The sequence below is a fragment of the Coturnix japonica genome, chromosome 9 (assembly GCF_054131305.1).
Source record: "Coturnix japonica strain WE chromosome 9, WE-NBRP24, whole genome shotgun sequence".
NCBI lineage: Eukaryota > Metazoa > Chordata > Aves > Galliformes > Phasianidae > Coturnix > Coturnix japonica.
The window spans coordinates 18133714-18160375 of NC_140671.1; the positions used below are offsets into that span (position 1 = coordinate 18133714).

A 26662-nucleotide genomic window follows, 5' to 3' on the forward strand; every position below is an offset into this window, starting at 1 on the left:
GTAATGATCAAACTGCTGCTTCACAAAGATCTTGGCCCGATTAGAAATCTTTGAGTAGTGCTGTTACAGCAGACAGAATGTGATAAGCGCAAGTAGTCTCCTACACTTCACATCCTTGCTACTTCATTCTGGGTGTTGTCACTGAGCAGCATCTAACACAAGTTCTGCCCTGGTCAGCTGGCTGCCTTAGCTTGAGCCCTGATGGCAACGCTGTGACGTGATGTTAGTATTGCTGTTTTCTCCTCGTCAGAATACTCTGCCTTTTGAAGGAAGCAGCTTCTTGGTTATTTTGTTTTGTTGTTGAACTTTATTGAATTAATTTACAATATCTATATTCCATATAGTTATAGATGTTTTGAATATGATCATCTGTGGTGCTGAAGAGTGAGCAAAGCCTCAAAATGGTGGTAAGGTAACACTTTGCTATAGAAAGGGAAAGGGGAACTTCACAGAAACCAAGACAAAGGGTAACTGTACATTTAAAAGTGCAGGGAAAGGGGGAATTACAGACACTTAGCCAAAATAAAGCCAGAGAAGAGGGCAATAAAGATAATAAGAAACTGTCCGGAGACCTCTGACAAGAGGGATTAGATCCCCCCCCCCGGGCAAGATGATGCCGACATGGGAGAACAATAACAGCAGATAACTCCAAGAAGAAAACAGAAGAAGAATTTCACCCCAAAACATCGGCAAGGGTCGCGGGGAATGGGGTCAGGGGGAATGAGGGAATGGGGTTGCGGGGAACGGGGCCATAGGGAATGTAATGAATATGTAATCAAACTGAGGAGGAGACTATTGATTATGTATTAGCTTGACCTATAACTGTAACACACTTTTCTCCTTACGGTGTGCAAGTTTGGAGGAGCTATCCCCCTTGCACCCGGCGCTGCGCAACGCTGGAATAAACATACCTGCTTTATAACCCATCTCTGGATTATAGAGTTTGATTCCGCAAGTCAGTTTGGCACCCCAGATGGGACCCTCTCTGTTCGGCTGCAGGACCAGCTGAGAAGGGGGACGCCTTTGGCGCGCCCCGAGATTTCTCGGAAGGACTCCCCTCCCTCATCTGATCACTGCAGGAGCAGACAAGAACCATCTGTCGGCGGAAAGGTATGTGAAACTGGGAAACGGGGGTCCCGTAAGTCGTGAGGAGACGTCCTACGCAGGGCACAGTGGAGTCGGCATGCTCCCCCCCTAGGGACGTGAGCTCACAGGTTAGGTTAGGTTGCCGGCTGGGTTAGGAGAACTCCCTAGGGAGTGCCTACAAAGGGGCCAGTAAGTCGTACGCATGGTAAAAGAGCTATTGCTCACATTCAGGTGATTGCTAATTGGGCAGAGCTTGTCTGCTCTCTGGTACAGGGTGATTTGGGTAATCCTGGGATAATTGGTATCGTACAGCGCTGTCTATATAGGTGACCTAAGTCAACAACTAGCACCGGTGTTCTTAACATCTTTGGTTAAGCTTAACAAATGATATACTGTAATTGTGTTTGAATTGTCGTGTGAGTATGGTGTGAGTGAGACGCAGCACAGCTGCGGGGCGAGTGAGGAGTCCCGACCCGCGGTTCCGTCCTCCCGCGAGGGAAACGGCCGGGGACGGACGAAGCGAAAGTTGTCTCCAATACTTGTTTGTCTTTGTTTTAATACATGTTTATTTTGTATTATTAATTACTGGTTGTTGTAAAGTATGTGGTCATAAGTCATAACAATGCTGTTGTGTCAGAAGTGGTTTTACTTATAAAAGAATACGGTGGTTTATATTAAGTTACGATGGGAAAATCACAGAGCAAAGAGGTCCCTGCGCGCTCACCCCTGACGTGTATACTGGCACATTGGCGAGATATCGCTGGGGAACCAGGAGGAACCCTGAGCCGAAAAAAAATCCTGATTAAATATTGTAATCAGTGGTGGTTGATGTATAAGCTAGAGGACAGGGACAATGAACATATAGAGGGATGTCTGTGTGGAATGAGTATCAAGCCATTTATGTGATACTGTGTTCTGCCTGCGAAGAGGTGTAAGGGAGGTGGGTCAGTCAGTGCTGGCTCTGTGGCGAGAGGTGTATAACTGAACGATATGGATTGCTAAGGGAAAGTTATAAGGTAGTAAGAGTGTTTATGGAAACTGAAGAACTGTGTTGTTTGATTTGTGGGTTTTGAAGGGAATGGGACAAACTGTTTGGCTGGTATAAGAAAGTGTAGTTGTTAATGTCATACGGAAGTATTGTTGAGGGTACGTGGAAGTGTAAATGAGGGTACAAATAGTGGAATAGTGTACAGAGGAAAAAGGGTTAAAGAGAAAGTGAGTTTATCTGTGCTGCATGAGAACAACCCCCCCGCACCATTCCCCTGCAATCAGAACTCTCAGAGTGGGAGAGGGAGCCAGGGTCAGAGACTGCTGCTGTAAACAGCAAAGGGGAAGGTGGAGAGGACAGGGCACTGGAAGTGAGAATAGCCTTCATGTGCAGAGATCTGGGAAATCTGAAATCTGGGCAGCACTGGATGGTTCTGGAGAGGAGGTGAAATGTAATGATTAGAGTTTGGAAAGTGAGAAAGTTTGGGAAGGACAGAGGTTGAGGAAGGCAAAGATAAAAACAGGGATGTCAGGTCTGAAGAGAGGTGTACAATAAGAAGAAAACAAAACAAACACCTGATTGAGAATCAGAGATGTTCAGGAAACTGAAAATAACAACAGCTGTTACTGTTGTGGTGCTAGAGTAGGGCCATAGGACCCAGAAGATCCCCCACGAGGAAAGGGGGGGAGGGAGGCTTGAAGAGCCCAGGGAGGGCTCTGCCCCGCGGGAATGAAAGCAGTGTGCAAACTGCAATGGGACACTGGTAGAGAAATCCGACCAAGCTGAGTGAGAAGGAATTGTCTCTGATTGCAGAACTGAACAATGAGAACTTGGGAAGTTAACCCTAGCAGATACACCGATGAAACTGCAGCTAAGGAAGCAGGATAAAGTAGTTCATTTTCTGATGGATATGGGAGCTTCTTACTACCCATAGTTGGTTTTGTAACATTAGTAGGTGCTACTGCCCAACAAGAAAAGGCTTACCTTTGGAATTAATTAAATATAAGCTAAGGAAACAAGTAGGAATACAGGAATTCTTGTACCTGTCAGGTTACCCTGGCAAGAAATTTAATAAAACTGGAGCTAAGGGTCAAACAATATTGGCTGATTAAGAATTGTAAGTATGACTATTAACACAAACTGGGAAAAACAATGTTATACCCCCAGGAGCCACAGCAATCTCAAATAAGACACGCTTAGGGGTGTGGGCATCAGGGCCAAAAATTAAGCCCTAAATACAAGTTAAAAGCAAGAGCTCACCCACTCAGGGTAAAGTGGTGCCCTTTGAGGATATGTGACTGTAGAAGGACAAAAGAAATAATAGATAATTTTTTGAGTTTGAATTACTAATTGAATGGGAATCCAAGTACAAAACTCCAATTTTGCCAATTTGCTAAATTTTCGGGTAGCAAGTGCTTTAGTTTGGTAGAAGACATGAGGACAAGTAATGGAATTGTTGAATGGATACACTCAGTGATGGAAAATCCATGCACTTTATCAACCAAGTTAAGGAATGAATAGGTGGAGTTTACCTTCTGGATTTGAGGGATGTCTCTTCTGCCTGGTTTGGCTAAAGGAAGCCTAAGGTTATTTGCCTTTGAATAGGAAAACCCTAATAGAGGGAGAAGAGACTCAGTTAACCTGGACAGTGTTACCCAGGGTTGTGAGAACAGCTTAATGATTTCTGAGAACTGGTCAACTCATGAGCCTGAGACCTGGGATCCTCCATCCTAGGGTGGAACTTTACTGGAGCATGTGGATGCCACAGCAACAAAAGGACTGTGTACAATAGACCGAGAGTTTGCTGAGTTTCTTGGTTTACAGAAAGCACAAATAACTCAGAAATTACAGCTGGACTTTGGACCTTAAGGACTGCCAAGAAAGAAGCCATCTGCTAAGCCCCTGAGCTGCAAACTGTCAAGGAACTCCATACGTTCCCAGGAATGACAGGAGGATGCTGACCATGGATACACAGCTACGGACTGATGGTAAACCTCAAACAGCTTGAAGTGAGTAAGGGATGGTGCCTGAGGGCAGTGGCTGCACTGGTGCTCAATATTCAAGAAGCCCATAAATCTACACTGGGCCAAAGGACACCAGTTTTAATATCTCATACAGTGTTTACTGTATTGGATACAAAAGGGGGACATTAGTTCATTGGCTCTCACCCCAAAGATTCCTGAAATACCAGGCCATCCTGGTAGAGCAAGGTGATGTAGAAATAATTGTGACTAATATTGTCAACCCAGTATCTTTCCTTAGCGGAACTCCCGGAGAACCACTATTACATGACTGCTTTGAATCAACTGAAGCTGCACATTCCAGCCGGTCAGTCGAACCTGAAGGACGAACCCTTAGAAGATGCAGAAGACACCTGGTTTACCAGCAACTGCAGTTTTATGAGACAAGGAGACTGTAAGGCAGGACATGCAGTAACTGCTACTGACCAGGTGACCGAAGCACAACCACCAGCTGTGGGGACTTCCCCTCAGAAGGCTGAAATAACTGCCTTGACAAGAGCTTTAATCATATGGACAGATTCTAAATATGTGCCACACGCTCATAGTACCATCTGAAAAGAGCAAGGATTGCTCACACACAAGAAAAACAGCCTGATTTAAATCTACCAATGGTTATTATATGTTGTAAAAGACATCAGAAATGTAACACTGTACAGGAAACAGAAAATAAGATGATAGATCAGGTGGCAGAACAGGCAGTTGAAGAGGGCTTCAATTCCAGACGGTAAACTTAAAATCTCTGAAGCCAAGTCAAAACCTGTAAAATATTCTAAAGAGAACAGGAGTCCAATTAATGATTTAGAAAGGAAGAGAGCAAGCTGACAGATGTGTGCATGCCCAAATGGACACATTATTATGCCCTTTAGTATTTTATGGAAATTGGTTATAAGGGAAGATAAGAGAATATATTGAGCAAACCAACACTACAAAGTACAGTCCCAGTACCAGGAACAGGGCACAAGTGGGCTTCATGGGAGAGGGCCTTCCAGGGCAACAACGGCAAATTGAGTTCACAGAACTCCCAAGAAAAGGGGGGTACCACTGTATGAAAATTTCTGTAACCTTAGAAACAATTGAGGATGCTGCTGCAGATGCTTGATGGACAATCCAAAAGGAGATATCCTGCTTATCCAAAGATGCATTGCAACATGGAGTAGGCAGGGATAACACCGATTGGGGAATAGTTTTCTCTGGATCATGGGATAAACTTACTAGTTGCCAAATTTAGGATGACTAAAACAGCTTTTCTTAGCCTGCATCACCTTGCTACTCTTGGTATGTTTTACTTGTGTTGTTATAAGATGTCTTTTGTGTCTGTACCAAGGTACTGGAAGGGAATACGAGGTTTGGAAAAGACATGAGCTGAGACAAAAGGTAGAGAGCGGAGCCTATTTTGAGACCCATTAAGAATCTAGCAGGTAAAAGCCTGCTAGATTAAAGAAAAGGGGGGAATTGAAGAGTGAGCAAAGCCTCAAAATGGTGGTAAGGTAACACTTTGCTATAGAAAGGGAAAGGGGAACTTCACAGAAACCAAGACAAAGGGTAACTGTACATTTAAAAGTGCAGGGAAAGGGGGAATTACAGACACTTAGCCAAAATAAAGCCAGAGAAGAGGGCAATAAAGATAAGAAGAAACTGTCCGGAGACCTCTGACAAGAAGGATTAGATCCCCCCCCCCGGGCAAGATGATGCCAACATGGGAGAACAATAACAGCAGATAACTCCAAGAAGAAAACAGAAGAAGAATTTCACCCCAAAACATCGGCAAGGGTCGCGGGGAATGGGGTCAGGGGGAATGAGGGAATGGGGTTGCGGGGAACGGGGCCATAGGGAATGTAATGAATATGTAATCAAACTGAGGAGGAGACTATTGATTATGTATTAGCTTGACCTATAACTGTAACACACTTTTCTCCTTACGGTGTGCAAGTTTGGAGGAGCTATCCTGTGGGAATACAAGAAAAGCTGTTCAGAGCAGCAGCTGTGGAGCAAGATAAACAGCATGGGAACCAAGGACACCTCTGCAAGGAGAAGAAGAGTCTCACAGCTCTGATTGGTTATGTGCCTGCATGGACAGTTGAAAAGTGTTTTGTAGAATGCTTTGTTGACATGTAAGATGTTTGGGAAAGTTGTAAGGGCGGATGGGAAAGTTAGAAAATAACAACTTGTGAAGGTATATAAGGGATGTGAGAACTTGTAATAAACGATTTGGATCGTTCACATCTGAGTCCGTGCCGAGTCGCTGCAAATGGCGCCCAACGTGGGGCAAATCAACCCGCGGCTGAGTGAGCCCGGTCCGGCAGCGTCGCCCGACTGAACTTCGGAGAGACTGTTTCACGCGCACACGCACCATTCTGCAGGACAGAAGGTGAGCAGTCGGGAACTATGGGGAGCTCACTAACGAAGGAGCAGAAAGTAAATCTCGAAGTATTGCGGTCAGTGTTACCGTATCAGGATAAGACTGTGTCTACTAAAGCATTAGCTACTCTTCTTAAATGGATAAGCAAAAATGTCCCTGAATTTCCAAAAACTGAGTTCTCTCTCGATGGAGAACTTTGGGACAAAATCGGCTCAAAACTCTACGAGGCTTCTCTCGCTAAAGACAGAAAGGCTGCTAAGCTGTTGCCCGTTTGGAGCCGGATAATGGAAGGGATTAAGCAATCACGACGGGAAAGAATTTATTCCGACCATTCCCTGCCGCCCTCCGTCCCAACCCCGCCGCTGCCTCTCGCTGCGGGAAGCGGCCCGTGCCTGGATCCGACTGGCGGCTCCGACCCCTCCCCGATTCGGGGAGACGAGGGGCCGCGGCCGCCCCCCTTCGCGCTCCCGCCGTTCGCTCCTCCCCCGACGTTCGCCGCGTTGCCGCCCTCTACGGCGCCCTCGCCCTTCGCTCCGCCTACGACGCTCGTCGCGCCGCTTCTGCCCTCCTCTCCCCCCACGTCGTGCGCTGCTGCGTCTGTGCAGCCGGCGTGTAACGTGGTTAAAGACGCGGATGGACCGAAACCAGAGGATCGTTGTGACCCAGGTCCTGTAGATCCAGAAAGCGAATCGGACGCATTTTCTCTTGATACTTTGTTTGGAGCAGGAATGACAAATTTCCCTACAGCGTACTGTGATGTCTTAGAACAAGGCAGAAAAGAAACAATATTAAGAGGTGATGCTGACACGTTGCAAACCTTTCCTAATCAGGTCCCCCATTTGGAATCCCTGCCTTGTGAGGCAGTGAAAGAGCTCAGGGAGTCAGTGAGAACATTCGGAGTTCAGTCAGCCTTTACATACAATCTTTTGGTTGCAAACAGTGACAGTTACGCTATGACCCCTCACGATTGGAAAACTGTGTTAAGAATGATCCTCTCTCCTATGCAATACACCGTGTTTATGACTGAATATCAGCTACATAATTTGACTGATAGCTCTTTGCCTCAGACTCGGACAAATCCATGTGGCACAGCACCTCTTCAGCTGTGTCAGACAGATGTCACTCACGTTCCTGAATTTGGCCGTCTAAAATATGCACCTGTAACAATAGATACTCATTCTTCTTACGTATTTTCCACAGCACATACAGGTGAATGCAGTCTCAAGATTTAGAGTTTAAGGCATTAGCTAGGATGTTGTGTGCTTCTTCTATTTTAGTAATAGATCAGATGTGTATTAAACAGGATTTGATCTAATCAATGCTAGAGTCTACAGGAATAGCTCTTTTAATGTTTTAGTACTGTTTGGTTATGATGTTATTAGCCTATTAATTAGCTTTTCTTAATTTGCAAAGACAAAACCTGGAAAGGAATCCCAGGCAAAGAGATGACCCTGTATCATAGAACGGATACCTCTTTTACATCCAATTAATTGGGATCTGAAAATATAACCATGCATCATTTTAGACAAAAGTGCACGCTAATAGAACTAAATTTGATGGTTTATTCTGTTTTCCAAGCAGGTGTTCCACTTGGGCTCTATATCACGCACTGGCCATGCGGATGTGGTGTACAACTGGAAGAAATCCTTCAGACCCTGAATGCAGGAGAGAATCTGTGATGGGTGAGAGAGGAAATGTGCACCTTGAAGCAGGGGACGCCCTGCTGGCACTACCTGTCACATCCACCACCAACATGGCTTGCTGTTTCTCAAGGGTCAATAAGTATTAATGCCCCTAGTGATACTCTAGTACATTTGTCCTCTAAAATTGGTTCTTTTTGACATGATATTCCATTAAATTGTGCGATCATTAATCAATTATTAGCCCGGATAACTCAGTTGGTAGAGCATGGTTATGAACATCTTAAAAGCATTTACTGCACAAATTTTAGTGGTCATTAAAAATCAATATATCAGAGTATATAAAAATTGAAGCCTTTTCCTGATCAGTTACAGATTAACACAGTGGGACCCTCATGGATTTATTTTCAGGTTGCAGAAACTTAGGTTGCAGTACAAACATGTTTGTTCTTTTTAGTGGGTTTAACAGTAATGTTGTTATGTTGTATTTGACTTGTCTCTTTTTTCACTTTTAGAGTATTGTCAATCGAGGCCTTGATTGAGTTATAATGATTATGTTATTAATATAATTAGTGTTATTATTTTATAGTATGGTAGTAGCTTGTCAATAAACAAAAAAAGGGGGAATTGTGGGAATACAAGAAAAGCTGTTCAGAGCAGCAGCTGTGGAGCAAGATAAACAGCATGGGAACCAAGGACACCTCTGCAAGGAGAAGAAGAGTCTCACAGCTCTGATTGGTTATGTGCCTGCATGGACAGTTGAAAAGTGTTTTGTAGAATGCTTTGTTGACATGTAAGATGTTTGGGAAAGTTGTAAGGGCGGATGGGAAAGTTAGAAAATAACAACTTGTGAAGGTATATAAGGGATGTGAGAACTTGTAATAAACGATTTAGATCGTTCACATCTGAGTCCGTGCCGAGTCGCTGCACTATCCCCCTTGCACCCGGCGCTGCGCAACGCTGGAATAAACATACCTGCTTTATAACCCATCTCTGGATTATAGAGTTTGATTCCGCAAGTCAGTGCTGAGAATTTTTGTAGAAAAGGTATACTCAGTTCGGAAGGTGTAATAAGGATGTTTAAGAAAGAACCCCCTGTTGTGTTGACCAGTGATGATGCTCCCACCCCCTGACCAATGGTGGAGAGGAGCATGAAGAGAGAGGTGGTGCTGGGGGGATCTTGGGGCTGCTGGGTTGTCATACTTTTTCCAGGCAGAGGTTTTACAGGTGTTGCCCCCATGCCGACCCTGTGGGGGGGGGCACTCCCACATCCTGAAGGATGGAGGAGAGGAGCGGGAGGGCAGAGTTGGTGCTGTGGGGGGCTGGGAGCTGTGGGGCCTGGTATGCTTTCCCCTGGCTGTAGTTTTCTGGGTGTCGGATGATGCCCTCAAACTGCCACCCTGTGGGGGCTGCTCCAACCTCCTGAAGGATGGTGAAGGAAAGTTGGTGACAGTTCCTGGGGGGGACAGGGGGCTGCTGGGCCAGTTGGCTTCCCCCAGGCAATGGTCGTCCGTCTGTTGGATGATGTCCCCAGGTCTATACTCTGCTGGGGTCGCTTCCATCCCCTGATGGATGGTGGAGGGGAGGGTGAGGGCAGAGATGGTGCTGGAGGCTGACAGGCCTCTCAAGCTTCCCTGAGGCAGTGGCTGCCTGCGGGTGACACTTTGAGGGAGCCACTGCCAACCCCTGAAGAATGGTGGTGGGGGACAGGAGGGTGGTGTTGATGCCAGGGTGCTGCTGTTTGGGTGCCAGCCGATGACTGCAAGCTTCCAAACCAGGTGGGTCCCTCCTGTCCCCTGAAAGAGGTGTTGATGCCCAAGGTGGATAGGGGCCACTGGGCATGATGTACTTCCCAGGGGCCACGGAGCCTGGGCTGGTGGGCTACGGGGGCTGCACTGGGGGCAGCTGAGCCCGACAGCCGTCAGGCCTGGCAGGGGCCGCTCTGGTGGTGCTCTGCGGCTGGTGGGCAGATTGTCACTGCACAGGCACCGGTTGTTTGTGCCACGTCTTTTCTGTCCGGCGCACTGAGGCGAGCAAGCTGTTTGTCCAAGCGTGAGGTGTTGCTGCGGGCAATATGCTGGACTGCAGCATCTTCAGCAAGGCGCCTGCAGGGAGAGAAACGTGCTGAGGGCACAGGAGAACCCCCTGCTCTCCTTCCTCACAGTGCATGATAGAGTCACTCTCAGCTCCGGGCCTGTCTCAGGCCCAGCAGTAAGAACATGCAGCAGGAATGGCGAGGCCAGTTAAATGTCTGACAGTGTCAATCTCAGACAGTGTTAGGCAACAACTAACTGGCTTCTCTATGCTGCTTTAACTAGAAATGCCTCCTTGCTCACAGGATCCCTATAGTAAAGAGAGGGGGCAGGATGGGGTTGGGGGTGAACAAGAACTCACTGGTTTATCTGCCTCCGTTGTCGGACAAGACGATAGCACGAAAACATTGCCATCAGCATGGTAACGAAGATAGCCACACCAAATCCCAGGCAGTACTTCTTGATAAAATTATTGTCTGCGGCATTTGCGTGTTCCTCACCATCCGCACCTGGAAAAACAATGTGGATCTGTTTCACCAGCTGCTGCTTTGAGTGACGTGGACAAGAACAACCACAGGAAGGATCCCGCTCCGGGCTGCTGTTGTGCCTGGTGGCTCAGGGGAAGCACAGCAAGCTCTGGAATGCAGGGTCTGTGCACAGGAGGTACTATGGAGGGTCCTGTTTCCTCTCCTTATCTGCTGAATGTGGTTCTGGTGGCCTAGTTCCCAAAAGGACAAAGTTCCTAAGTCCCTGGGAACTGGCTGCAGTGGGATGGGAGCAACCTCTAACCACGGCCATGGAGCTCTATGAGCGGCCCTTACCTGGAGTGACAGTTGTTGTGTGCATGGCCTCTATTACTCTCAGGGGGACAGTCAGTGTGCGAACTCTGCTGTTCCAAAATGCAAGCCAGCGCATAGGTGCTCCACCTGTCTCTTTAGAAAGGAGGTAAGGGAGTGGGACTGTAAGTAACTGCTTCTCATCAGGAAGATGGTGCAGTTTCTCCACATGTATTTCTAGAAATTCAGTTTCACAAGCCTTTCAGGGAACAGACGGAAATACACCTACCACGTGCTTTGTCCTTCATGATTTTCATTAGCAGAGGGGGCAGTGTCTGCAGATATTTTCCTGTTTCCAGGGCCTCTTTCTGTTTCTCAGGACCTAAACAGAAAGCATTAAGATAACTTTCAGACAAACAAGATATTAAACTGAACGGTCTTTTCAGTGAAGTCAGTAACGACAACAGCCACCCCTGGGATGCCTGTGGGGTTCCAGCACAACTAAGGATTTAGCACGGCCTTCCCTGGAGGCACTTCTGCAACCAAAGAATGAGAACTTTTCACCACACACTGCAGCTTACCTAAACGCATAACGGCATCACTGAATGGGACCAGGGCATTGTGCGAGGGCAGGGCACACACACACAGGTGTGCATTCTCACTCACACCTGCAAATGCGCCTGGCTGACATTAGGACTGTGAGCTGGCATCTCTCAAAGGAAGTAAAATCTCATGACATGGTATGCTGTAATTTCTCTCTTCCTTAGGGACCTGCAGTGACTGGAAGGGGCTCAGGTGATGACATGGCACTCAGACCTGGGTCAAAAGTTGCAAAGCTGCAAAGAAGCCAGGTGGGCAGTTGGCTGGCACTCAGCAGCTTTCCAGATACTCTCTCCAGGCCATGTAAAACAATCTTCAGAGAAGGCATAGAAGAACATTTGGCCCCTCAAGGTTTTTTTAGTGGGGAGATCTCTGATGTATGGAGACAAAGTCAACGGGATGCTGGGAGCATGCAGCACCCAAGAAACAGTGACTACCCAAGCTTCTCATGGAGAAGGAATCACCAGGCAGTGAAAAGATGAACCCCTCCTGAACTTCCGCAACCAAATATGAGCAAAGATCATGAGATGAAGACTGGTGACTTACCTCTGGCATCCACCCCAGGCTCAGGGACGCGACTTTGCTTTCGAAATGCACCAAAGGGGCCTGCAGGCACAAGAGTGATCAGACACAGGTGAGGAGAGCTTCCGCTGTGCACTGGGGTCTGCCTTGTTTTTTTTCCTGCAGTGACCTGTGAGGACTGGCTGCAGGTCAGGGAATGACATGGCCCAAACAGCAAAGGAATAGGAGCAAAGACTGGCAAGGGCCGCCTTCCCACTGAAATGTGACAATTCTCCAAGTAAAGAAATACTAATGACTGATCTGTGTACGACCTTCAAAGCACAAAGAGACTTGAAAGACCTTTGGAGAGCCTTACGTACCCAAATAAGCTATTATAGCACTAATTTTTCGACTTCCAAGGAAACAGACACTCACAACTTACCTCGGAGTTTCCCCTGAGGCACAAAAGCAGTCTCCTTCCAGTCATCTGAGGAAGGAGTACCAATGTCATCATCTAGAAGAAAGAACAGAAGAGGGATGTTCCCATTGCATGCTGTGATCTTCCTCTCCCTTAGTGACAGGGAAGGGGCCAGGGAAGGGGACAGGTAACAGGATGGGAGACTCAGGCCTTGATTGCCAAAGCTATAGAGGGGCCAGGGTGACCTGGAGCCTAGCACTCGGCAGCTTTACAAATGCTCCCTCCTGGCCACATGCAGCACCCCTCCGGGACCGCGTGGAAGAGCATACAAAGAAAAGGTGCCTGAAACACACTGGGCTACAGCTGGGGGTCTCTGTTGGGAACCAGGATTTTTCTATGGGGAGCATCAGGCAGCTGGAGCAGAAATGCTCATGCTTTTCCCAGCACACACCTTCCACGTTCTCCCCTGGGACACCCCCAGGATGAAGAGCATGCTCCACCCAGCCAGTGGCAGAGCCGTGGGAGCACAGGGCTTCCTCATGCCCTTGCCCAGCTCCTGTGCTGCTGCCTGTCCCCCTTTTCCAATACCCCCCCGCCCCCATCGAAGGCAGCCTTAGGGCTATAAGGCACAGAGCCACTGGAACCAGAACCTGGGCTTCTCACTCTCATTTCCGCTTATTTTTTACCCCATCTCTGCCCACCCACCTGCTCCTGCTGCTCGCCCTGGAGCAGCACAAGTCTCCTGACAACACATGGCTATCAGTAGGAGGACGGCAAGTCAGGTGGGGGTCGTGGCCCCCAGTACTCGTGCCATGCTGCTACCACCACTGCTACAGCCACAACGAGTGCTGCTATTGGGGCACAGAACACCTAGAGCACGCAGCTGGGCATTGTGATCTTGTGGCACAAGGCAGCAATGTGGCAGGGCATAGTGACCTCACATCCCCAGGCTGCTGGCTGGGCCTCCCCACGGGCTGCTCCTCCTGTGACGCAGGGCTGCATAGAGTGGGTACTTGTGGCAGGCTGCTGGGGAAGAATTACTGGGAGCGTGTCCCACTGGGTAGATCTGTTCCACCGCAAGGACCAGGCTCTTCCTGGGCTTGTTATGGACGCTGAGGATTCCCAGTCATCTAGAGCAGCAGGAGCCCATGGCAGATATTTTCACATTTACATTGTGGAAATATATTATTGTGGAATGGTTTGGGTGGGAAGGGACATTAAAGACCCAGAGACTCTGTCAAAGGATAAAGAAAATCGCTCCAGTGTTGTTTTTACTGCTTTGTGCAAATCAAAAGATTGCATTTTGTCTTTTAATGGCCAAAAAAGCCATTTCTTCAGGGACACTGTATTTGTTGTCACAGACTCTAACAAAAATGCAAACTGAGCTTTATCTGTAGCATCAATACTTTAGTATTTCGTATCTTGTATTTGACAGTTCCCTCCCAGCCAGTTGCCCGTGCCTTTCTCTCAGCCCATGAGAGCACCACTTACTGCCTCTGGGAACTTGGAAACTGGCAGCATGATGGCCAGCACACACACAAGGTGCTCGTGACGCAGCTCCAGACGGCTCTCCTGAGGCCCAGCTTCATTTCACGGCCACTCACGCTCTGCTGCTGGACATTCTGCAACGGAAAAGCCACCGGATGCAAATCCCATCCCTCACAGATGGTATCAGACCCCTGCTCTCATGGCAGTCACCACCGCCCGGCATTGGACAGCGCTTCCACTGCCCTTGCTCCTGCCACAAGACACCAACGTCTGCTTCTAGTTCGGCTCCACCATGGGATCCTGTTTGCAACAGAAAAACACACGGAGGCTGCCAGCCACTGCAACACGCGCTGTGAAACCCCTGGCACTGCTGAGTCCCATGAGCAGAGGAGAGAAGCGTCTGCCTGCCATGGACGGGCTGCGGCGGGATTGAATCCTGCCTTCCAATCGGGACACCCCCAGGGAGAGGGGTGTCCACCCAAAGACTTACGTCAGCGCCAACACCACAGGCAGAAACGCGAGGTGCTCCTGACTGCCCGCACTGTTCAAAGCTCCCTGACTTGCGGAATCAAACTCTATAATCCAGAGATGGGTTATAAAGCAGGTATGTTTTATTCCAGCGCTGGGTGCAAGGGGGATAGCTCCTCCAAACTTGCACACCAACTTGTAAAACCGTGATACAGATATAGGTACACCTCATGCATAGTCAATGATTTCCCGTAATTCTAACATGCATCCCTTCATTCTAATACACATTCTTTATCATGCAGACCCCCTCTTGTTATCGCCCATCTTGTCAGGGAGATGCAAATATCAAAAGAGGAGTTGCAACACCTAATCCCCTTCTCACCAGGTGTCTCAGGGAGTTCTCACTCCTTAATCTTCATCCTTCCTGCTCTTCCAGACCCACTGTCTCCATTCCTTGTTATTCTAACTAAATCATTTTCTGTAAACTACCTTTAACTATCCCCCTTTTAGCCCCCCTTTATTCTGAATTCCAGCAGAGCATCTGTTTTCTGCTTCCCTGTTCATCCCTCCCTCTCCCTCTCCCTCCCTCCGCCCTATGACGGCAGCCCTTCAAAGCAACCAACACAACCACGCCAAACCGCAGCCCGGACTCGTCCCGCTCACTGCAATCCAGACCCACTACATCCGTACAAACCTTCATCCACGCCGTTTCTTAACTGGGCCTCGGCGCCACCCGGATCTTACAGCCAGCGAGCAGCCGGCAAACGAACGGCCGTCTTCCTCTTGGTGCCGCACAGCCCAGCACGGCCGGAGCCGCACCACACGATCCGGGCCGGGGCCGGCTCAGGCTCTGCCTCCAGGCTTTTGGGGCCGGCCGGGTGACTCCGCAGCACAGCGAGACCGTGGAGCCGCCCGGGAGCCGCCTCTGGGTGCCGGCAGCGCCGCGAGCTCCTCCCCCGACAGCCCCTCCGTGCCCCCGCACCGAGGCCCGACCCCGTTCGCAGCACAGAGCCCGCTCCTCCCGGCCCCGCTCATGGCCGCCATGGCCCGGAAGTGCTCTCCGCGGCCTGCAGGAAGCACTTCCTGTCACTGTCACGTGGCTCAGGCCGGGCTGGGGCCTGTTGGGGGGGGGGGCAGCTGCCAGATCTTCTGCCAGTAAACACTTCTGAGCACCCTCTTCTGGAGGTGAACAGCTCTGGAGGAAGGTGCTTTCAAATGTCCACAAAGTGATGTTGATTGTCACTCAGTAGCACCCATCACTTGCCTCCTCCATAAATCAGTTACAGTCTTGTTGGTGAACCTGAAGACAAAAGGTCAGCGCGCTGGGACAAACAGCCACACACCAGTATCACAGAGTCACAGAATGACCCAGGTTGGAAGGGACCTCATGGATCATGAAGAACAAACCCCCCTGCCTGGCAGGGCCACCAAACATACACCTTTACTAGATCAGGTTGCCCAGGGCCCTGTCCAACCTGGCCCTGAACACCCCCAAGGACGGGGCATCCACAACCTCCCTGGGCAGCCCGTTCCAGGGCCTAACCACTCTGCTAGTAAACAACTTTCCCCCTAACATCCAACCTAAATCTTCCCTCTTTCAACTTAAATCAGTTTCCCCTTGTCCTGCTATTACCAGCCCCCTCCTCATCCTATGTGGAACACCAGTGCCAGCAGTGCGGCCGCCATTTTAGAACCCTCTCCACGTCACCTTGGTCACCGCTGCCGCGCGCAACGCACTCGCCTCTGACAGCTGTGGCAGTTAGCAGCCATGTCGGCAGCTAAGAGGGCTAGGGTAGAAGTTTTCCCTGTTTCAGGCGGGAGGATGGAGCTGGGGGCCCTAGGAGTGAGAAGGAGGAGGGGGCCCGCCATGACCACCAGGCAGAGGATGGGTAAGAGAGCCATATTCCATCATGCCTGGACCAGCCCCGTGACCACCACCCATGTGGAGCCTATGGAGGTGGATCCACCTCCAGATGAGCGAATGGAGGTGGATCCACCTGCAGAGGAGCCCATGGAGGTGGATCCACCTGCAGAGGAGCCCATGGAGGTGGATCCGCCCGCGGCATAGCTGGCCTGGCACCACACCACCGTGCCAGGCCCCGCGCTGGCATGGTCACAGCTCCACCGTGGCTGGTCCAGGCGCTGAGCTCCTTACCTGCTGCACGGCCCCCGCCCCCTGCATTAGCTGGGTGGCATTTTTGTAACATCTGTTCCTCCTTTGGGCCTATTCTGCAGCCACATTCTGTGGGCCCCCAGTCCCATCTTTACCCTGTTTGTTCCAGTCCCTGTTTCTATAGTTGGTTTTTGGGTTTAGTTTAGTTTTAGAGTTAGGTGTAGGTTGTTGTTAGTGTTTTTGAGTTAGGCATAGGTTATTGTTTGTGTTTTTGAGTTAGGTATTGCTTATTGTTAATTTTTTAGTGTTAGGAGTAGGTTAGGAGTAGGTTTAGTGTTAGTAGTTGGTGTTTTCCTGTTAGGAGTTTGTTCCTCTTCATTCTTTAGTGTTAGGAGTAGATTGTTGTTCCCATAGTAGAGTTAGGCATAGGTTACTGTTGGTACTGTAGGGTTAGGCGTGGGTTCCTACCAGCAGCTGGCAGCAAACAGCGCTCGCTCGGTAAGCACACGTCTGCTTTCTCCCCCGGAGCCGTGAGTGCGACTGCCATGAGAGCGGAGGTCTGATGCCATCTGCGAGGGATGGGATTTGCATCCGGTGGCTTTTCCGTTGCAGAATGTCCAGCAGCAGAGCGTGAGTGGCCGTGAAATGAAGCTGGGCCTCAGGAGAGCCGTCTGGAGCTGCGTCACGAGCTTCCTGCATGGCTAGTGCAAGGTAGGTGTGCCTTACTGTAAGCGTGCGCTGAAGCAGTGTTGGTTAAGCACGGCTCACTCCTCTGTCTGCAACAGATGGTCTTTCTGAGCTCTTTATTGCTGTGGCCGGCGTTGAACAGCACAGCAGCAGCGAGGCCTCGAACATGTCCACAACCAGGTACATGAATGTGAGTAAATTTAGCTGTGTGAATGATGTTATTGTTCATATTAGTAAGGCAGTATTCACATATGTGTGATGGAGCTCAGGGATAGGTTTATTCTTGCCTGGTAAATTTTCCCTTCTTTGACACCCACCCACCCGTCCTCTTGCTTCTCTTCCCCTCACCTGTAAGTGCAGCAATACTGAAGGCTGAGGGCTCTTCTCCGAGGCGGGCGCTAAAGGGCAATTGAAATGCAAGTTTGTTGTCCCTCTTTGTTCTTGGGTCGGTAGCCCAAGGTGACCAAGCTTCAGAGCACTTCTCTAAGTCAGCCTGGAAATGTTTCTAGCAGGAAGTAACTCCATCACAGTGCCTGAGAGTAATGATGCCTCTTTTTCCCCCCTCACAGCAGGCAGCCTCCATAAGAGAGCAGTAGAGCAGCAGGCTGTCTGTGCTATGGCTGCTGAACTGCATTTCTGGCCACCTGAGATCCCTGAGCCCATGCTAATGAAGAACATGCTGCGCCACAGACTCTTCTACGGAGCCGTTTTGCAGCTTCTCTGTGCTGGCCATCATGCTGCCAGTTTCCAAGTTCCCAAAGGCAGTAAGTGGTGCTCTCATGGGATAGGAGAAAGGCACGGGCAACTGGGTGGGAGGGAACCATCTGTAACTGTTGCCAGCAGCCTGGAGGTGCCAGCTCAGTCTTATCCTGTGGCTACTGCTGCTCCCTATGAGCTGCCAGGCACAGGGTCCTCCCGCCCGTGCAGGGACCGCCTTGCAGGAAAGGGCTTTAGGCTCTGGTTTGTGTGGGATTTGGGGAACGAGACAGGGGTGGAGTTTCTTGTGTGCCCGACTGTCAGGAAGGCGGTTCCCAGTTCTGGCAGCCCAACGTGCCCAGCAGGGTGACTTGAGCTCCCAAAGCGAGCCGCCAACCAGTTGTTAGCTGAGAAGGTTCCCTGAGCGTTTCCGAATTGATTCTTGTAGGACTCGGAGAGTCTGGGGACTGAGACTTGGGAGAGAGTGAAGAAAGCTGAGGCAAGGCAAGCGCTGCTCAGCTGAGGAAGAAAGCCGAGAAGGAAAGCAGAAAGCAACGATGATGGCCTGAGCAAGAAGCTACAAAGGACAGCAGAACCACCTGCAGCGCTTCCTCGGAGGTGGCACCAAAACCTGCTGACTGAACAGTCCAGTTTATCGGCACAGCCGTGCTTTCCCTGTCATGGACGGTGGAGATGATAGAAGTGAACTGGACAGGAAGGACTTGTGCTGCGTTAGAAGCAAAGAGGGCTTCACCTGTGCAGGACTTGGTGTACGGCAAGAGCTGGAGACGCTGCGTTCCTTCAGGGTGTGTCTCTTGAGGTCCAGGCCTGGTGTAGGGTTAGGTTGAAATAGGGCTGGCTGGGACTGGAGAGGGAGGAGGTGACGTAGCCCTGGGGTTTGGCTTCTCCTTGGGTCTGACTGGAGGCTGAGTGACTGATTGCTAAGCGGCAATCCTGGGCACTGGGGCTTCATTTTGGGGTGTGGGCGGGGTAATAAATAGAAGCCGAGTCCTTTTGTACGCAATAAAATTGAAGCGAACTTTCTAAACCTGGTGCTGCATCTTTCAGTAGCTGGTCAGAACATCCCTCGCTCGGGCTGGCAATCACAGGGCGATGAAGCGGTCGGCTTCACGTCTCTCCCTTGACATGGTGCAGGTTTTCCCCCGTTTCCTTGTTGGTCTTCCCAACCTGTGGCCTTTCAGCCAACCCGTAAGTGCTGGTGACAGGCTGTGAGCATCTCCTTGCTCTCTGAGGACTGACAGAAAGAAACCAGAGGAGGGGAAGCAGCCCGGCAGGAAGAAGGGTGTCCCGTGCTCAGCCCCTTGAGTTGGCCTCTCTTCCCTGAGGGTTCTTTCAGCTTCTGATGCACCGTGTGCTGCTGTTTGCCCTGGGAAGCCCAGCTGCACGCTGGCAGCCGTGGCCTGTGCATCAGCCTCCCCTTGAGGCCCAAGGAGTTGTTTGTTTTTATGTATTCAGTATTGGTGTGGCATTTTGTTGTTTTGTTCAGCTTTGAGATCAAGGGGTAATTTAACACCGTTGGAAGTAATTGGGGTTCAGGAGTAGCACATGCAGAATTTTGATCACGCAGCAAGTTGTGATTTCTACTGTGTTGAAGAACTGGCACACACATATACGCCTGCAGCCGGAGCTTGATTGACTCTCGTCAATACGGCCTTCCAAAGCCCGGCCCTGGGGAGCTGTCCAAAAATTTTCCAACATTTTGTATTACCTAAGTTTATTTTAAACAGCCAAGGAGGAGTAATCTCTTAAAGGCTTTTTTAAAGGCATTGGACTAGGTTTTGATTATCACGTCTCAGGAAGCTTCTGCATTCCACCTAGTGCTAATGGGATAAATCAAGAGCAGATTACACAAGAGATTCAGGCCTTGCTGCCAGTCTTTTATGAATCAGAACTTTGTTTCATGTTGCCAGATATTCTGGTTTCCTTTTCAGGAGATTCCTTTGCTGTATATTAAGAAGGCCAAGGGCATCCTGGCCTGCATCAGAAACAGTGTTGCCAGCAGGAGCAGAGAGGTGATTGTCCCCCTGTTCTCAGCACTGATGAGGCCGCAGCTCGAGTGCTGTGTTCAGTTTTGGGCCCCTCAGTGCAAGGAAGACATGGAGGCCTTGGAACGCGTTCAGAGGAGGGCAACAAAGCTGGTGAGGGGTCTGGAGCACAGGCCGTATGAGTTGAGGCTGAGGGAGCTGGGATTGTTCAGCCTGGAGAAGAGGAGGCTCAGGGGAGACCTCATTGCTCTCTCTAACTTCCTGAAGGGAGGCTGTAGTGAGATCCGGATGTAGTGTGTAGGTCAGATCTATGAGGCAGGAGCTGCTGTGGGGCAGATGTGGGTCAGATCTATGGGGCAGGAGCTGTTGTGGGGATGATGTGGGTCAGATCTATGGGACTGGAGCTGCTGTGGGTCTGATGGGGGCTAGATCTATGGGGCAGGAGCTGCTGTGGGGAAGACGTGGGTCAGATCTATGGGGCAGGAGCTGCTGTGGGGGTGATGTGTGTCAGATCTATGGGGCAGGAGATGCTATGGCGCTGATGTTGGTAAGATATATGGGGCAGGAGCTGCTGTGGGGTAGATGTGGGTCTGATCTATGGGGCAAGAGCTGTGGTGGGTCCGATGTGTGTCAGATCTATGGGGCGGGAGCTGCTGTGTGGCTGATGTGGGTCTGATCTATGGGGCAGGAGCTTCTTTGGGGCTGATGTGGGTCAGATCTATGGGGCGGGAGCTGTTCTGGGGCAGATGTGGGTGAGATCTATGTGGCAGGAGCAGCTGTCGGTCAGATCTATGGGGTTGGAGCTCCTAAGGGGCAGATGTGGGTCAGATCTATGGGGCAGGAGCTGCTGTGGGGCTGGTGTTGGTCAGATCTGTGGGGCGGGAGCTGCTGTATGGCTGATGTGGGTCAGACCTATGGGGCAGGAGCTGCTGTGAGGCCTATGTGGGTCAGATCTGTGGGACAGGAGCTGCTGTGGGGCTCATGTGGTTGAGATCTATGGGGCAGGCGTTGCTGTGGATCTGATATGGGTCAGATATATGGGGCAGGAGCTGCTATGGGGCAGATGTGGGTCAGATCTATGGGGCAGGAGCTGCAGTGGGGCAGATGTGAGTCAGATCAATGGGGCAGGAGCTGCTGTGGGGATGATGAGGGTCAGATCTATAAGGCAGGAGCTGCTGTGGGACAGATCTAAGGGGCAGGAGCAGCTGTGGGGCACATGTGGGTCAGATCTATAAGGCAGGAGCTGCTGTGGGGCACATGTGGGTCAGATCTATGAGGCAGGAGTTGCTGTGGGGCAGATGTGGGTCTGATCTATGGGGCAGGAGCTGCTGAGGGTCAGATCTATGGGGCAGGAGTTGCTGTGGGGCACATATGGGTCAGATCTATGGGACATAAGCTGCTGTGGGGCTGCTGTGGGTCATATCTATGGGGGAGGAGCTGCTGTGGGGATGATGTGGCTCAGATCTATGAGGCAGGAGCTGCTATGGGGCAGATGTGGGTGAGACATATTGAACAGGAGCTGCTGTGGGGCTTATGTGGATCAGATCTATAGGGCAGGAGCTCCTGTGGAGCAGATGTGGGTCAGATCTATGAAGCAGCAGCTTCTGTGGGGCACATGCATGTCAGATCTATGGGGCAGGAGCTGCTGTGGAGATTATTTGGGTGAGATCTCTGGGGCAGGAGCTGCAGAGGGGCTTATGTGGGTCAGATCTATGGGGCAGGAGCTGCTGTGAGGCTGATGAGGGTCACATCTATGGGCCAGGAATTGCTGTGGGGTAGATATGGCTCATATCAATGGAGCAGGAGATGCTGTGGGGCAGATCTATGGGGCAGAAGCTGCTGTCGGGTATATTTGAGTCAGATGTATGGGGCAGGAGCTGCTATGGGGAGATATGAATCTGATCTATGGGGCAGGAGCTGCTGTGGGACAGATCTATGGGACAGGAGCTGATGTGGGGCTGATATGGGTCAGATCTATGGGGAAGGAGCTGCTGTGGGGCAGATGTGGGTCAGATCTACGGGGCAGGAGCGGCTGTGCATCAGATCTATAGGACAGGAGCTGCTGTGGGGCTGATGTGCGTCAGATCTATAGGACAGGAGCTGCTGTGGGGCTGATGTGGGTCAGATCTATAGGACAGGAGCTGCTGTGGGGCTGCTGTGGGTCAGATCTATGGGGCAGGAGCGGCTGTGGGGCAGATCTATGGGACTGGAGCTGCTGTGGCGCACAAGTGAGTCAGATCAATGGGGCAGGAGCTGCTGTGGGGCACACGTCGATCAGATCTATGGGGCAGGAGCTGCTGTGGGGCTCATGTGGGACAGATCTATGGGGCAGGAGCTGCTGTGGTGCTGATGTGGGTAAGATCTATGAGACAAGAGCTGCTGTGTGGCAGATGTGGGTCAGATCTATTGGGCAGGAGCTGTTGTGGGGCACATGGGTATCAGATCTTTGGGGCAGGAGCTGTTGTGGGGCACATGTCGGTAGATCTATGTGGCAGGAGCTGCTGTGGGGCAGATGTGGGTCAGATCTATGGGGTAGGTGCTGCTATGGAGCTGCTGTGGGTCAGATCTATGGGGCAGGATCTGCTGTGGGTCCTATGTGGGTCAGATCTATGAGTTAGGAGCTGCTGTGGGTCAGATCTATGGGGCAGGAGCTGCTAAGGGGCACATGTGGGTAAGATCTCTGAGGCAGGGGCTGAGGTGGGTCATATCTATGGGGCAGGAGCTGCTGTGGGGCTGATGTGGGTCAGATCTACGGAACAGGTGCTGCTGTGGGGCTTATGTGGGTCAGATCTATAGTTAAGGAGCTGCTGTGGGGCAGGTGTGTGTCAGATCTATGGGGCAGGAGCTGCTGTGGGGCTGGTGTGGGTCAGATCAATGGGGCTGGTGCTGGTGTGGGGCTGATGTGGGTCAGATCTATGGGGCAGGAGCTGGTGTGGGGCTGATTTGGGTCAGATCTATGGGGCAGGAGCTGCTGTGGGGTAGTTGTGGGTCTGATCTATGGGGCAGGATCTGCTCTGGGGCACATGTGAGTGAGATCTATGGGGCAGGAGCTGCTGTGGGGTAGATGTTGGTCAGATCTATGGGGCAGGAGTAGCTGTGGGGCATATGTGAGTCAGATGTATGGGGCAGGAGCTGCTGTAGTGCAGATGTGGGTCAGATCTATGGAGCAGGAGCTGCTGTGGGGTAGTTGTGGGTCAGATCTATCGGGCAGTATCTGCTCTGGGGCACATGTGAGTGAGATCTATGGGGCAGGAGCTGCTGTAGTGCAGATGTGGGTCAGATCTATGGGGCAGGAGCTGCTGTGTGTCAGATCTATGGGGCAGGAGATGCTATGGCGCTGATGTTGGTAAGATCTATGGGGCAGGAGCTGCTGTGGGGTAGATGTTGGTCAGATCTATTGTGCAGGACCAGCTCTGGGGTATATGTGTGTCAGATCTATGGGGAAGGAGCTGCTGTGGGGCACATGTGGGTCAGATCTATGGGGCCAGAGTTGCTGTGGGGTAGATGTGGGTCAGATCTATGGGGCAGGAAATGCTGTGGGGCTGATTGCGGTAAGATCTATAGGGCAGGAGCTGCTGTGAGGCAGATGTGGGTCAGATCTATTGGGAAGGATCTGCTGTGGGGTAGAGGTGGGACTGATCTATTGGGCAGGAGCTGCTCTGGGGCTGATGAGGGTCAGATCTATGGAGCAGGAGCAGCTGTGGGGCACATGTGGGTCAGGTCTATGGGACAGGTTCTGCTGTGGGGCTAATTGGGGTATGATCTATTGAGGCAGGAGCTGCTGTGGGTCAGATCTACGGGGCAGGAGCTGCTGTGGGGTTGCTGTGGGTCAGATCTATGGGGCAGGAGCTGCTATGGGGCACATGTGTATCAGATCTATGGGGCAGGAGCTGTTGTGGGGCACATGTGGGTCAGATCGATGGGGCAGGAGCTGCTGTGGTGCACATGTGGGTCAGATCTATGGGGCAGGAGTTGCTGTGGGGCAGATGTGGGTCTGATCTATGGGGCAGGAGCTGCTTTGGGTCAGATCTATGGGGCAGGAGTTGCTGTGGGGCACATGTGGGTCAGATCTATGGGGCATAACCTGCTGAGGGGTATATGTGGGTCATATCTATTGGGCTGGAGCAGCTGTGGGTCTGATGAGGGTCATATCAATGGGGAAGGAGATGCTGTGGGTTAGATCTATGGGGCAGAAGCTGCTGCTGGGCATATGTGAGTCAGATCTATGGGGCAGGAGCTGCTGTTGGTCAGATGTGGTTCAGATCTATGGGGCAGGAGCTGCTGTGGGGCTGATGTTGGTCAGATCTATGGGGCAGGAGCTGCTGTGAGGCTGATGAGGGTCACATCTATGGGCCAGGTATTGCTGTACATCTGACTCACATATGCCCGAAAGGAGCTTCTGCCCCATAGATCTAACCCACAGCAACAGCTACCCCATTGATATGACCCACATCTGCCCCACAGCAGCTCGTTCCCAATAGATATGAACCACATGTGCCCCACAGCAGCTCCTGCCCCATAGATCTGACCCACAGCTTCTCCTGCCCCATATATCTGACACACAGCAGCTCCTGCCCCATAGATCAGACCCACATCTGCCCCACAGCAGCTCCTGCCCCATAGATCTGACCCACATCAGCCCGACAGCAGCTCCTGCCACATAGATCTTACCCACGTCTACCCCACAGCAGCTCCTGCCCTACAGATCTGACCCACATCAGCCCCACAGCAGCTCCTGCCACATAGATCTGACCCTCATCTGCAACACAACAGCTTCTGCCCCATAGATCTGACCCACATCAGCTCCTGACACATAGATCTGACCCAGATCAGCTCCAGCCTTAGAGGTCTGACCCTCATCAGTCCCACAAGAGCACCTGCCCCATAGATCTGACCTACATCTGCCCCACAGCAGCTCCTGCCCTATAGATCTGACCCACATCTACCCCACAGCAGCTGCTGCCCCATAGATCTTACCCAGATGTGCCCCAGAGCAGAGCCTGTCCCATAGATCTGCCCCACAGCAGCTCCTGCCCCATAGATCTGACCCAAATCAGCCCCACACCAGCTCCTGCCCCATAGATCTGACCCACATCAGCCCCACACCAGCTCCTGCCCCATTGATCTGAACCATATCAGCCACACAGCAGCTCCTGCCCCATAGATCTGACCCACATGAGCCCCACAGCTACACCTACCCATAAATCTGAACCACATGTGTCCCACAGCAGCTCCTGCCCCATAGATCTGACCCACAGCAGCTCGTGCCCCATAGATCTGACCCACCTCTGCCTCACAGCAGCTCCTGCCCCATAGTTCTGACCGACAGCAGCTCCTGCTCAATTGATCTAAACCCCATCAGTCCCACAGCTGCTCCCTCCCCATAGATCTGACCCACATGTGCCACAGAGAAGCTCCTGACAAATAGATCTGACCCACATCAGTCCCACAGCAGCTCCTGCCCCATAGATCTTACACCAATGAGACCAACAGCACCACCTGCCCCATAGATCTGACCCACATCAGCCCCAAAGCAGCACCTTTCCAAAAAAACTGACCCAAATCAGCCCCAGAGCAGCTTCTGCCCCATAGATCTGACCCACAACATCTCCTGCCCCATAGATCAGACCCACTTCTGCCCCACAGCAGCTCCTGCCCCATATATCTGACCCACATCTACCCCACAGCAGCTCCTGCCCCATATATCTGACCCACATCTACCCCACAGCAGATCCTTCTCAATAGATCTGACCCACTACTGCCCCACTGCATCTCCTGCCCCATATATCTGACCCACAGCAGCTCCTACCGAAATGATCTAACCGCCATAAGCCCCAAAGCGGCTCCTGCCCCATAGATCTGACCCACATCTACCCCACAGCAGCTCCTGCCTCATAGATGTGACCCACATCAGCCCCAGAGACTCTCCTGTCCCATAGATCTGTCCCACAGCAACTCCTTCCCCATAGATCTGACACACAGCAGCACCTGCCCCATAGATCTGAACCACATCAGCCACACAGCAGCTCCTGTCCCATAGATCTGCCCCACAGCAGCTCCTGTCCCATAGATCTGACTCATATTTGCCTGACAGCAGCATCTGCCCCATAGATCTTACCCACATAATCTCCACAGTAGCTCCTGCCCCATTGTTCGGACCCACATCTGCCCCACATCAGCTACTGCCCCATATATCTGACCCACGTCAGCCCCACAGCAGCTCCTGCCCCATAGATCTGACCCACATAAGCCCCACAGCAGCTTCTGCCCCATAGATCTGAACCACAGCATCTCCTGCCCCAAATATCTGACCCACATCATCTCCACAGCATCTCCTGCCCCATAGATTTGAACCACAGCATCTCTTGCCCCAAATATCTGACCCACATCTGCCCCACAGCAGCTCCCCATAGATCTGACCTACATCAGCCCGCAGCAGCTCCTGGCCCATAGATCTTACCCACATCATCTCCACAGCATCTCGTGCCACATAGTTCTGACCCACATCTGACCCACAGCAGCTCCTGCCCGATATATCTGGCTCACATATGCCCGACAGCAGCTTCTGCCCCATAGACCTACACCCACAGCATCTCCTGCCCCATTGATAAGACCAACATCAGCCCCACAGCAGCTCCTGCCCCATAGATCTGACACACATATGCCCCACAACAGCTCCTGCCCCATAGATCCGACCCCCCTCAGCCCCACAGCAGCTCCTTCCCCATAATTCTGACCCTCATCTGCCCCACAGCTACTCCTGCCCCATAGATCAGACCAAC

The 26662-nt window shown here is 51.2% G+C and overlaps 2 protein-coding genes and 1 long non-coding RNA gene across 3 annotated transcripts; 1 reads left to right on the plus strand and 2 right to left on the minus strand.

Annotated features, from left to right (window-relative positions):
* Positions 1–1600: 1600 nt before the first annotated feature.
* On the minus strand, positions 1601–9114 carry LOC146759731 (uncharacterized). Its single transcript, XR_014932022.1, has 2 exons — positions 9070–9114; positions 1601–1866 (listed from the first exon to the last, which is right to left on the minus strand). It is a non-coding gene; the product is annotated as an uncharacterized LOC146759731 (long non-coding RNA).
* Positions 6462–8988, plus strand: LOC146759732 (uncharacterized). The gene is made up of 2 exons (XM_085509633.1): positions 6462–7663; positions 8036–8988. The coding sequence occupies exons 1-2, from the start codon at positions 6481–6483 to the stop codon at positions 8131–8133; spliced, it is 1281 nt and encodes a 426-aa protein (XP_085365759.1). The 5' UTR covers positions 6462–6480; the 3' UTR covers positions 8134–8988.
* A 199-nt stretch (positions 9115–9313) lies between the features above and the next one.
* On the minus strand, positions 9314–15417 carry LOC146759733 (uncharacterized). Its single transcript, XM_085509639.1, has 8 exons — positions 15073–15417; positions 13914–14210; positions 12447–12518; positions 12050–12109; positions 11193–11285; positions 10949–11059; positions 10489–10636; positions 9314–10199 (listed from the first exon to the last, which is right to left on the minus strand). Exons 5-8 carry the CDS (start codon positions 11218–11220, stop codon positions 10016–10018), a joined length of 471 nt encoding a protein of 156 aa, XP_085365765.1. The 5' UTR covers positions 11221–11285; positions 12050–12109; positions 12447–12518; positions 13914–14210; positions 15073–15417; the 3' UTR covers positions 9314–10015.
* Positions 15418–26662: the final 11245 nt, after the last annotated feature.

Excerpts from the sequence above, each read along its gene's own strand:
- LOC146759733 (XM_085509639.1), bottom strand. The coding sequence starts at position 11,220 with ATGAAAATCATGAAGGACAAAGCACGTG. Across the intron at positions 10,637-10,948 it reads CACAACAACTGTCACTCCAG|GTGCGGATGGTGAGGAACAC; the intron begins GTAAGGGCCGCT and ends TTGTTTTTCCAG. Across the intron at positions 10,200-10,488 it reads CAACGGAGGCAGATAAACCA|GCGCCTTGCTGAAGATGCTG; the intron begins GTGAGTTCTTGT and ends CTCTCCCTGCAG.
- LOC146759732 (XM_085509633.1), top strand. The coding sequence starts at position 6,481 with ATGGGGAGCTCACTAACGAAGGAGCAGAAAGTAAATCTCGAAGTATTG. Across the intron at positions 7,664-8,035 it reads ATTTTCCACAGCACATACAG|GTGTTCCACTTGGGCTCTAT; the intron begins GTGAATGCAGTC and ends TTTTCCAAGCAG.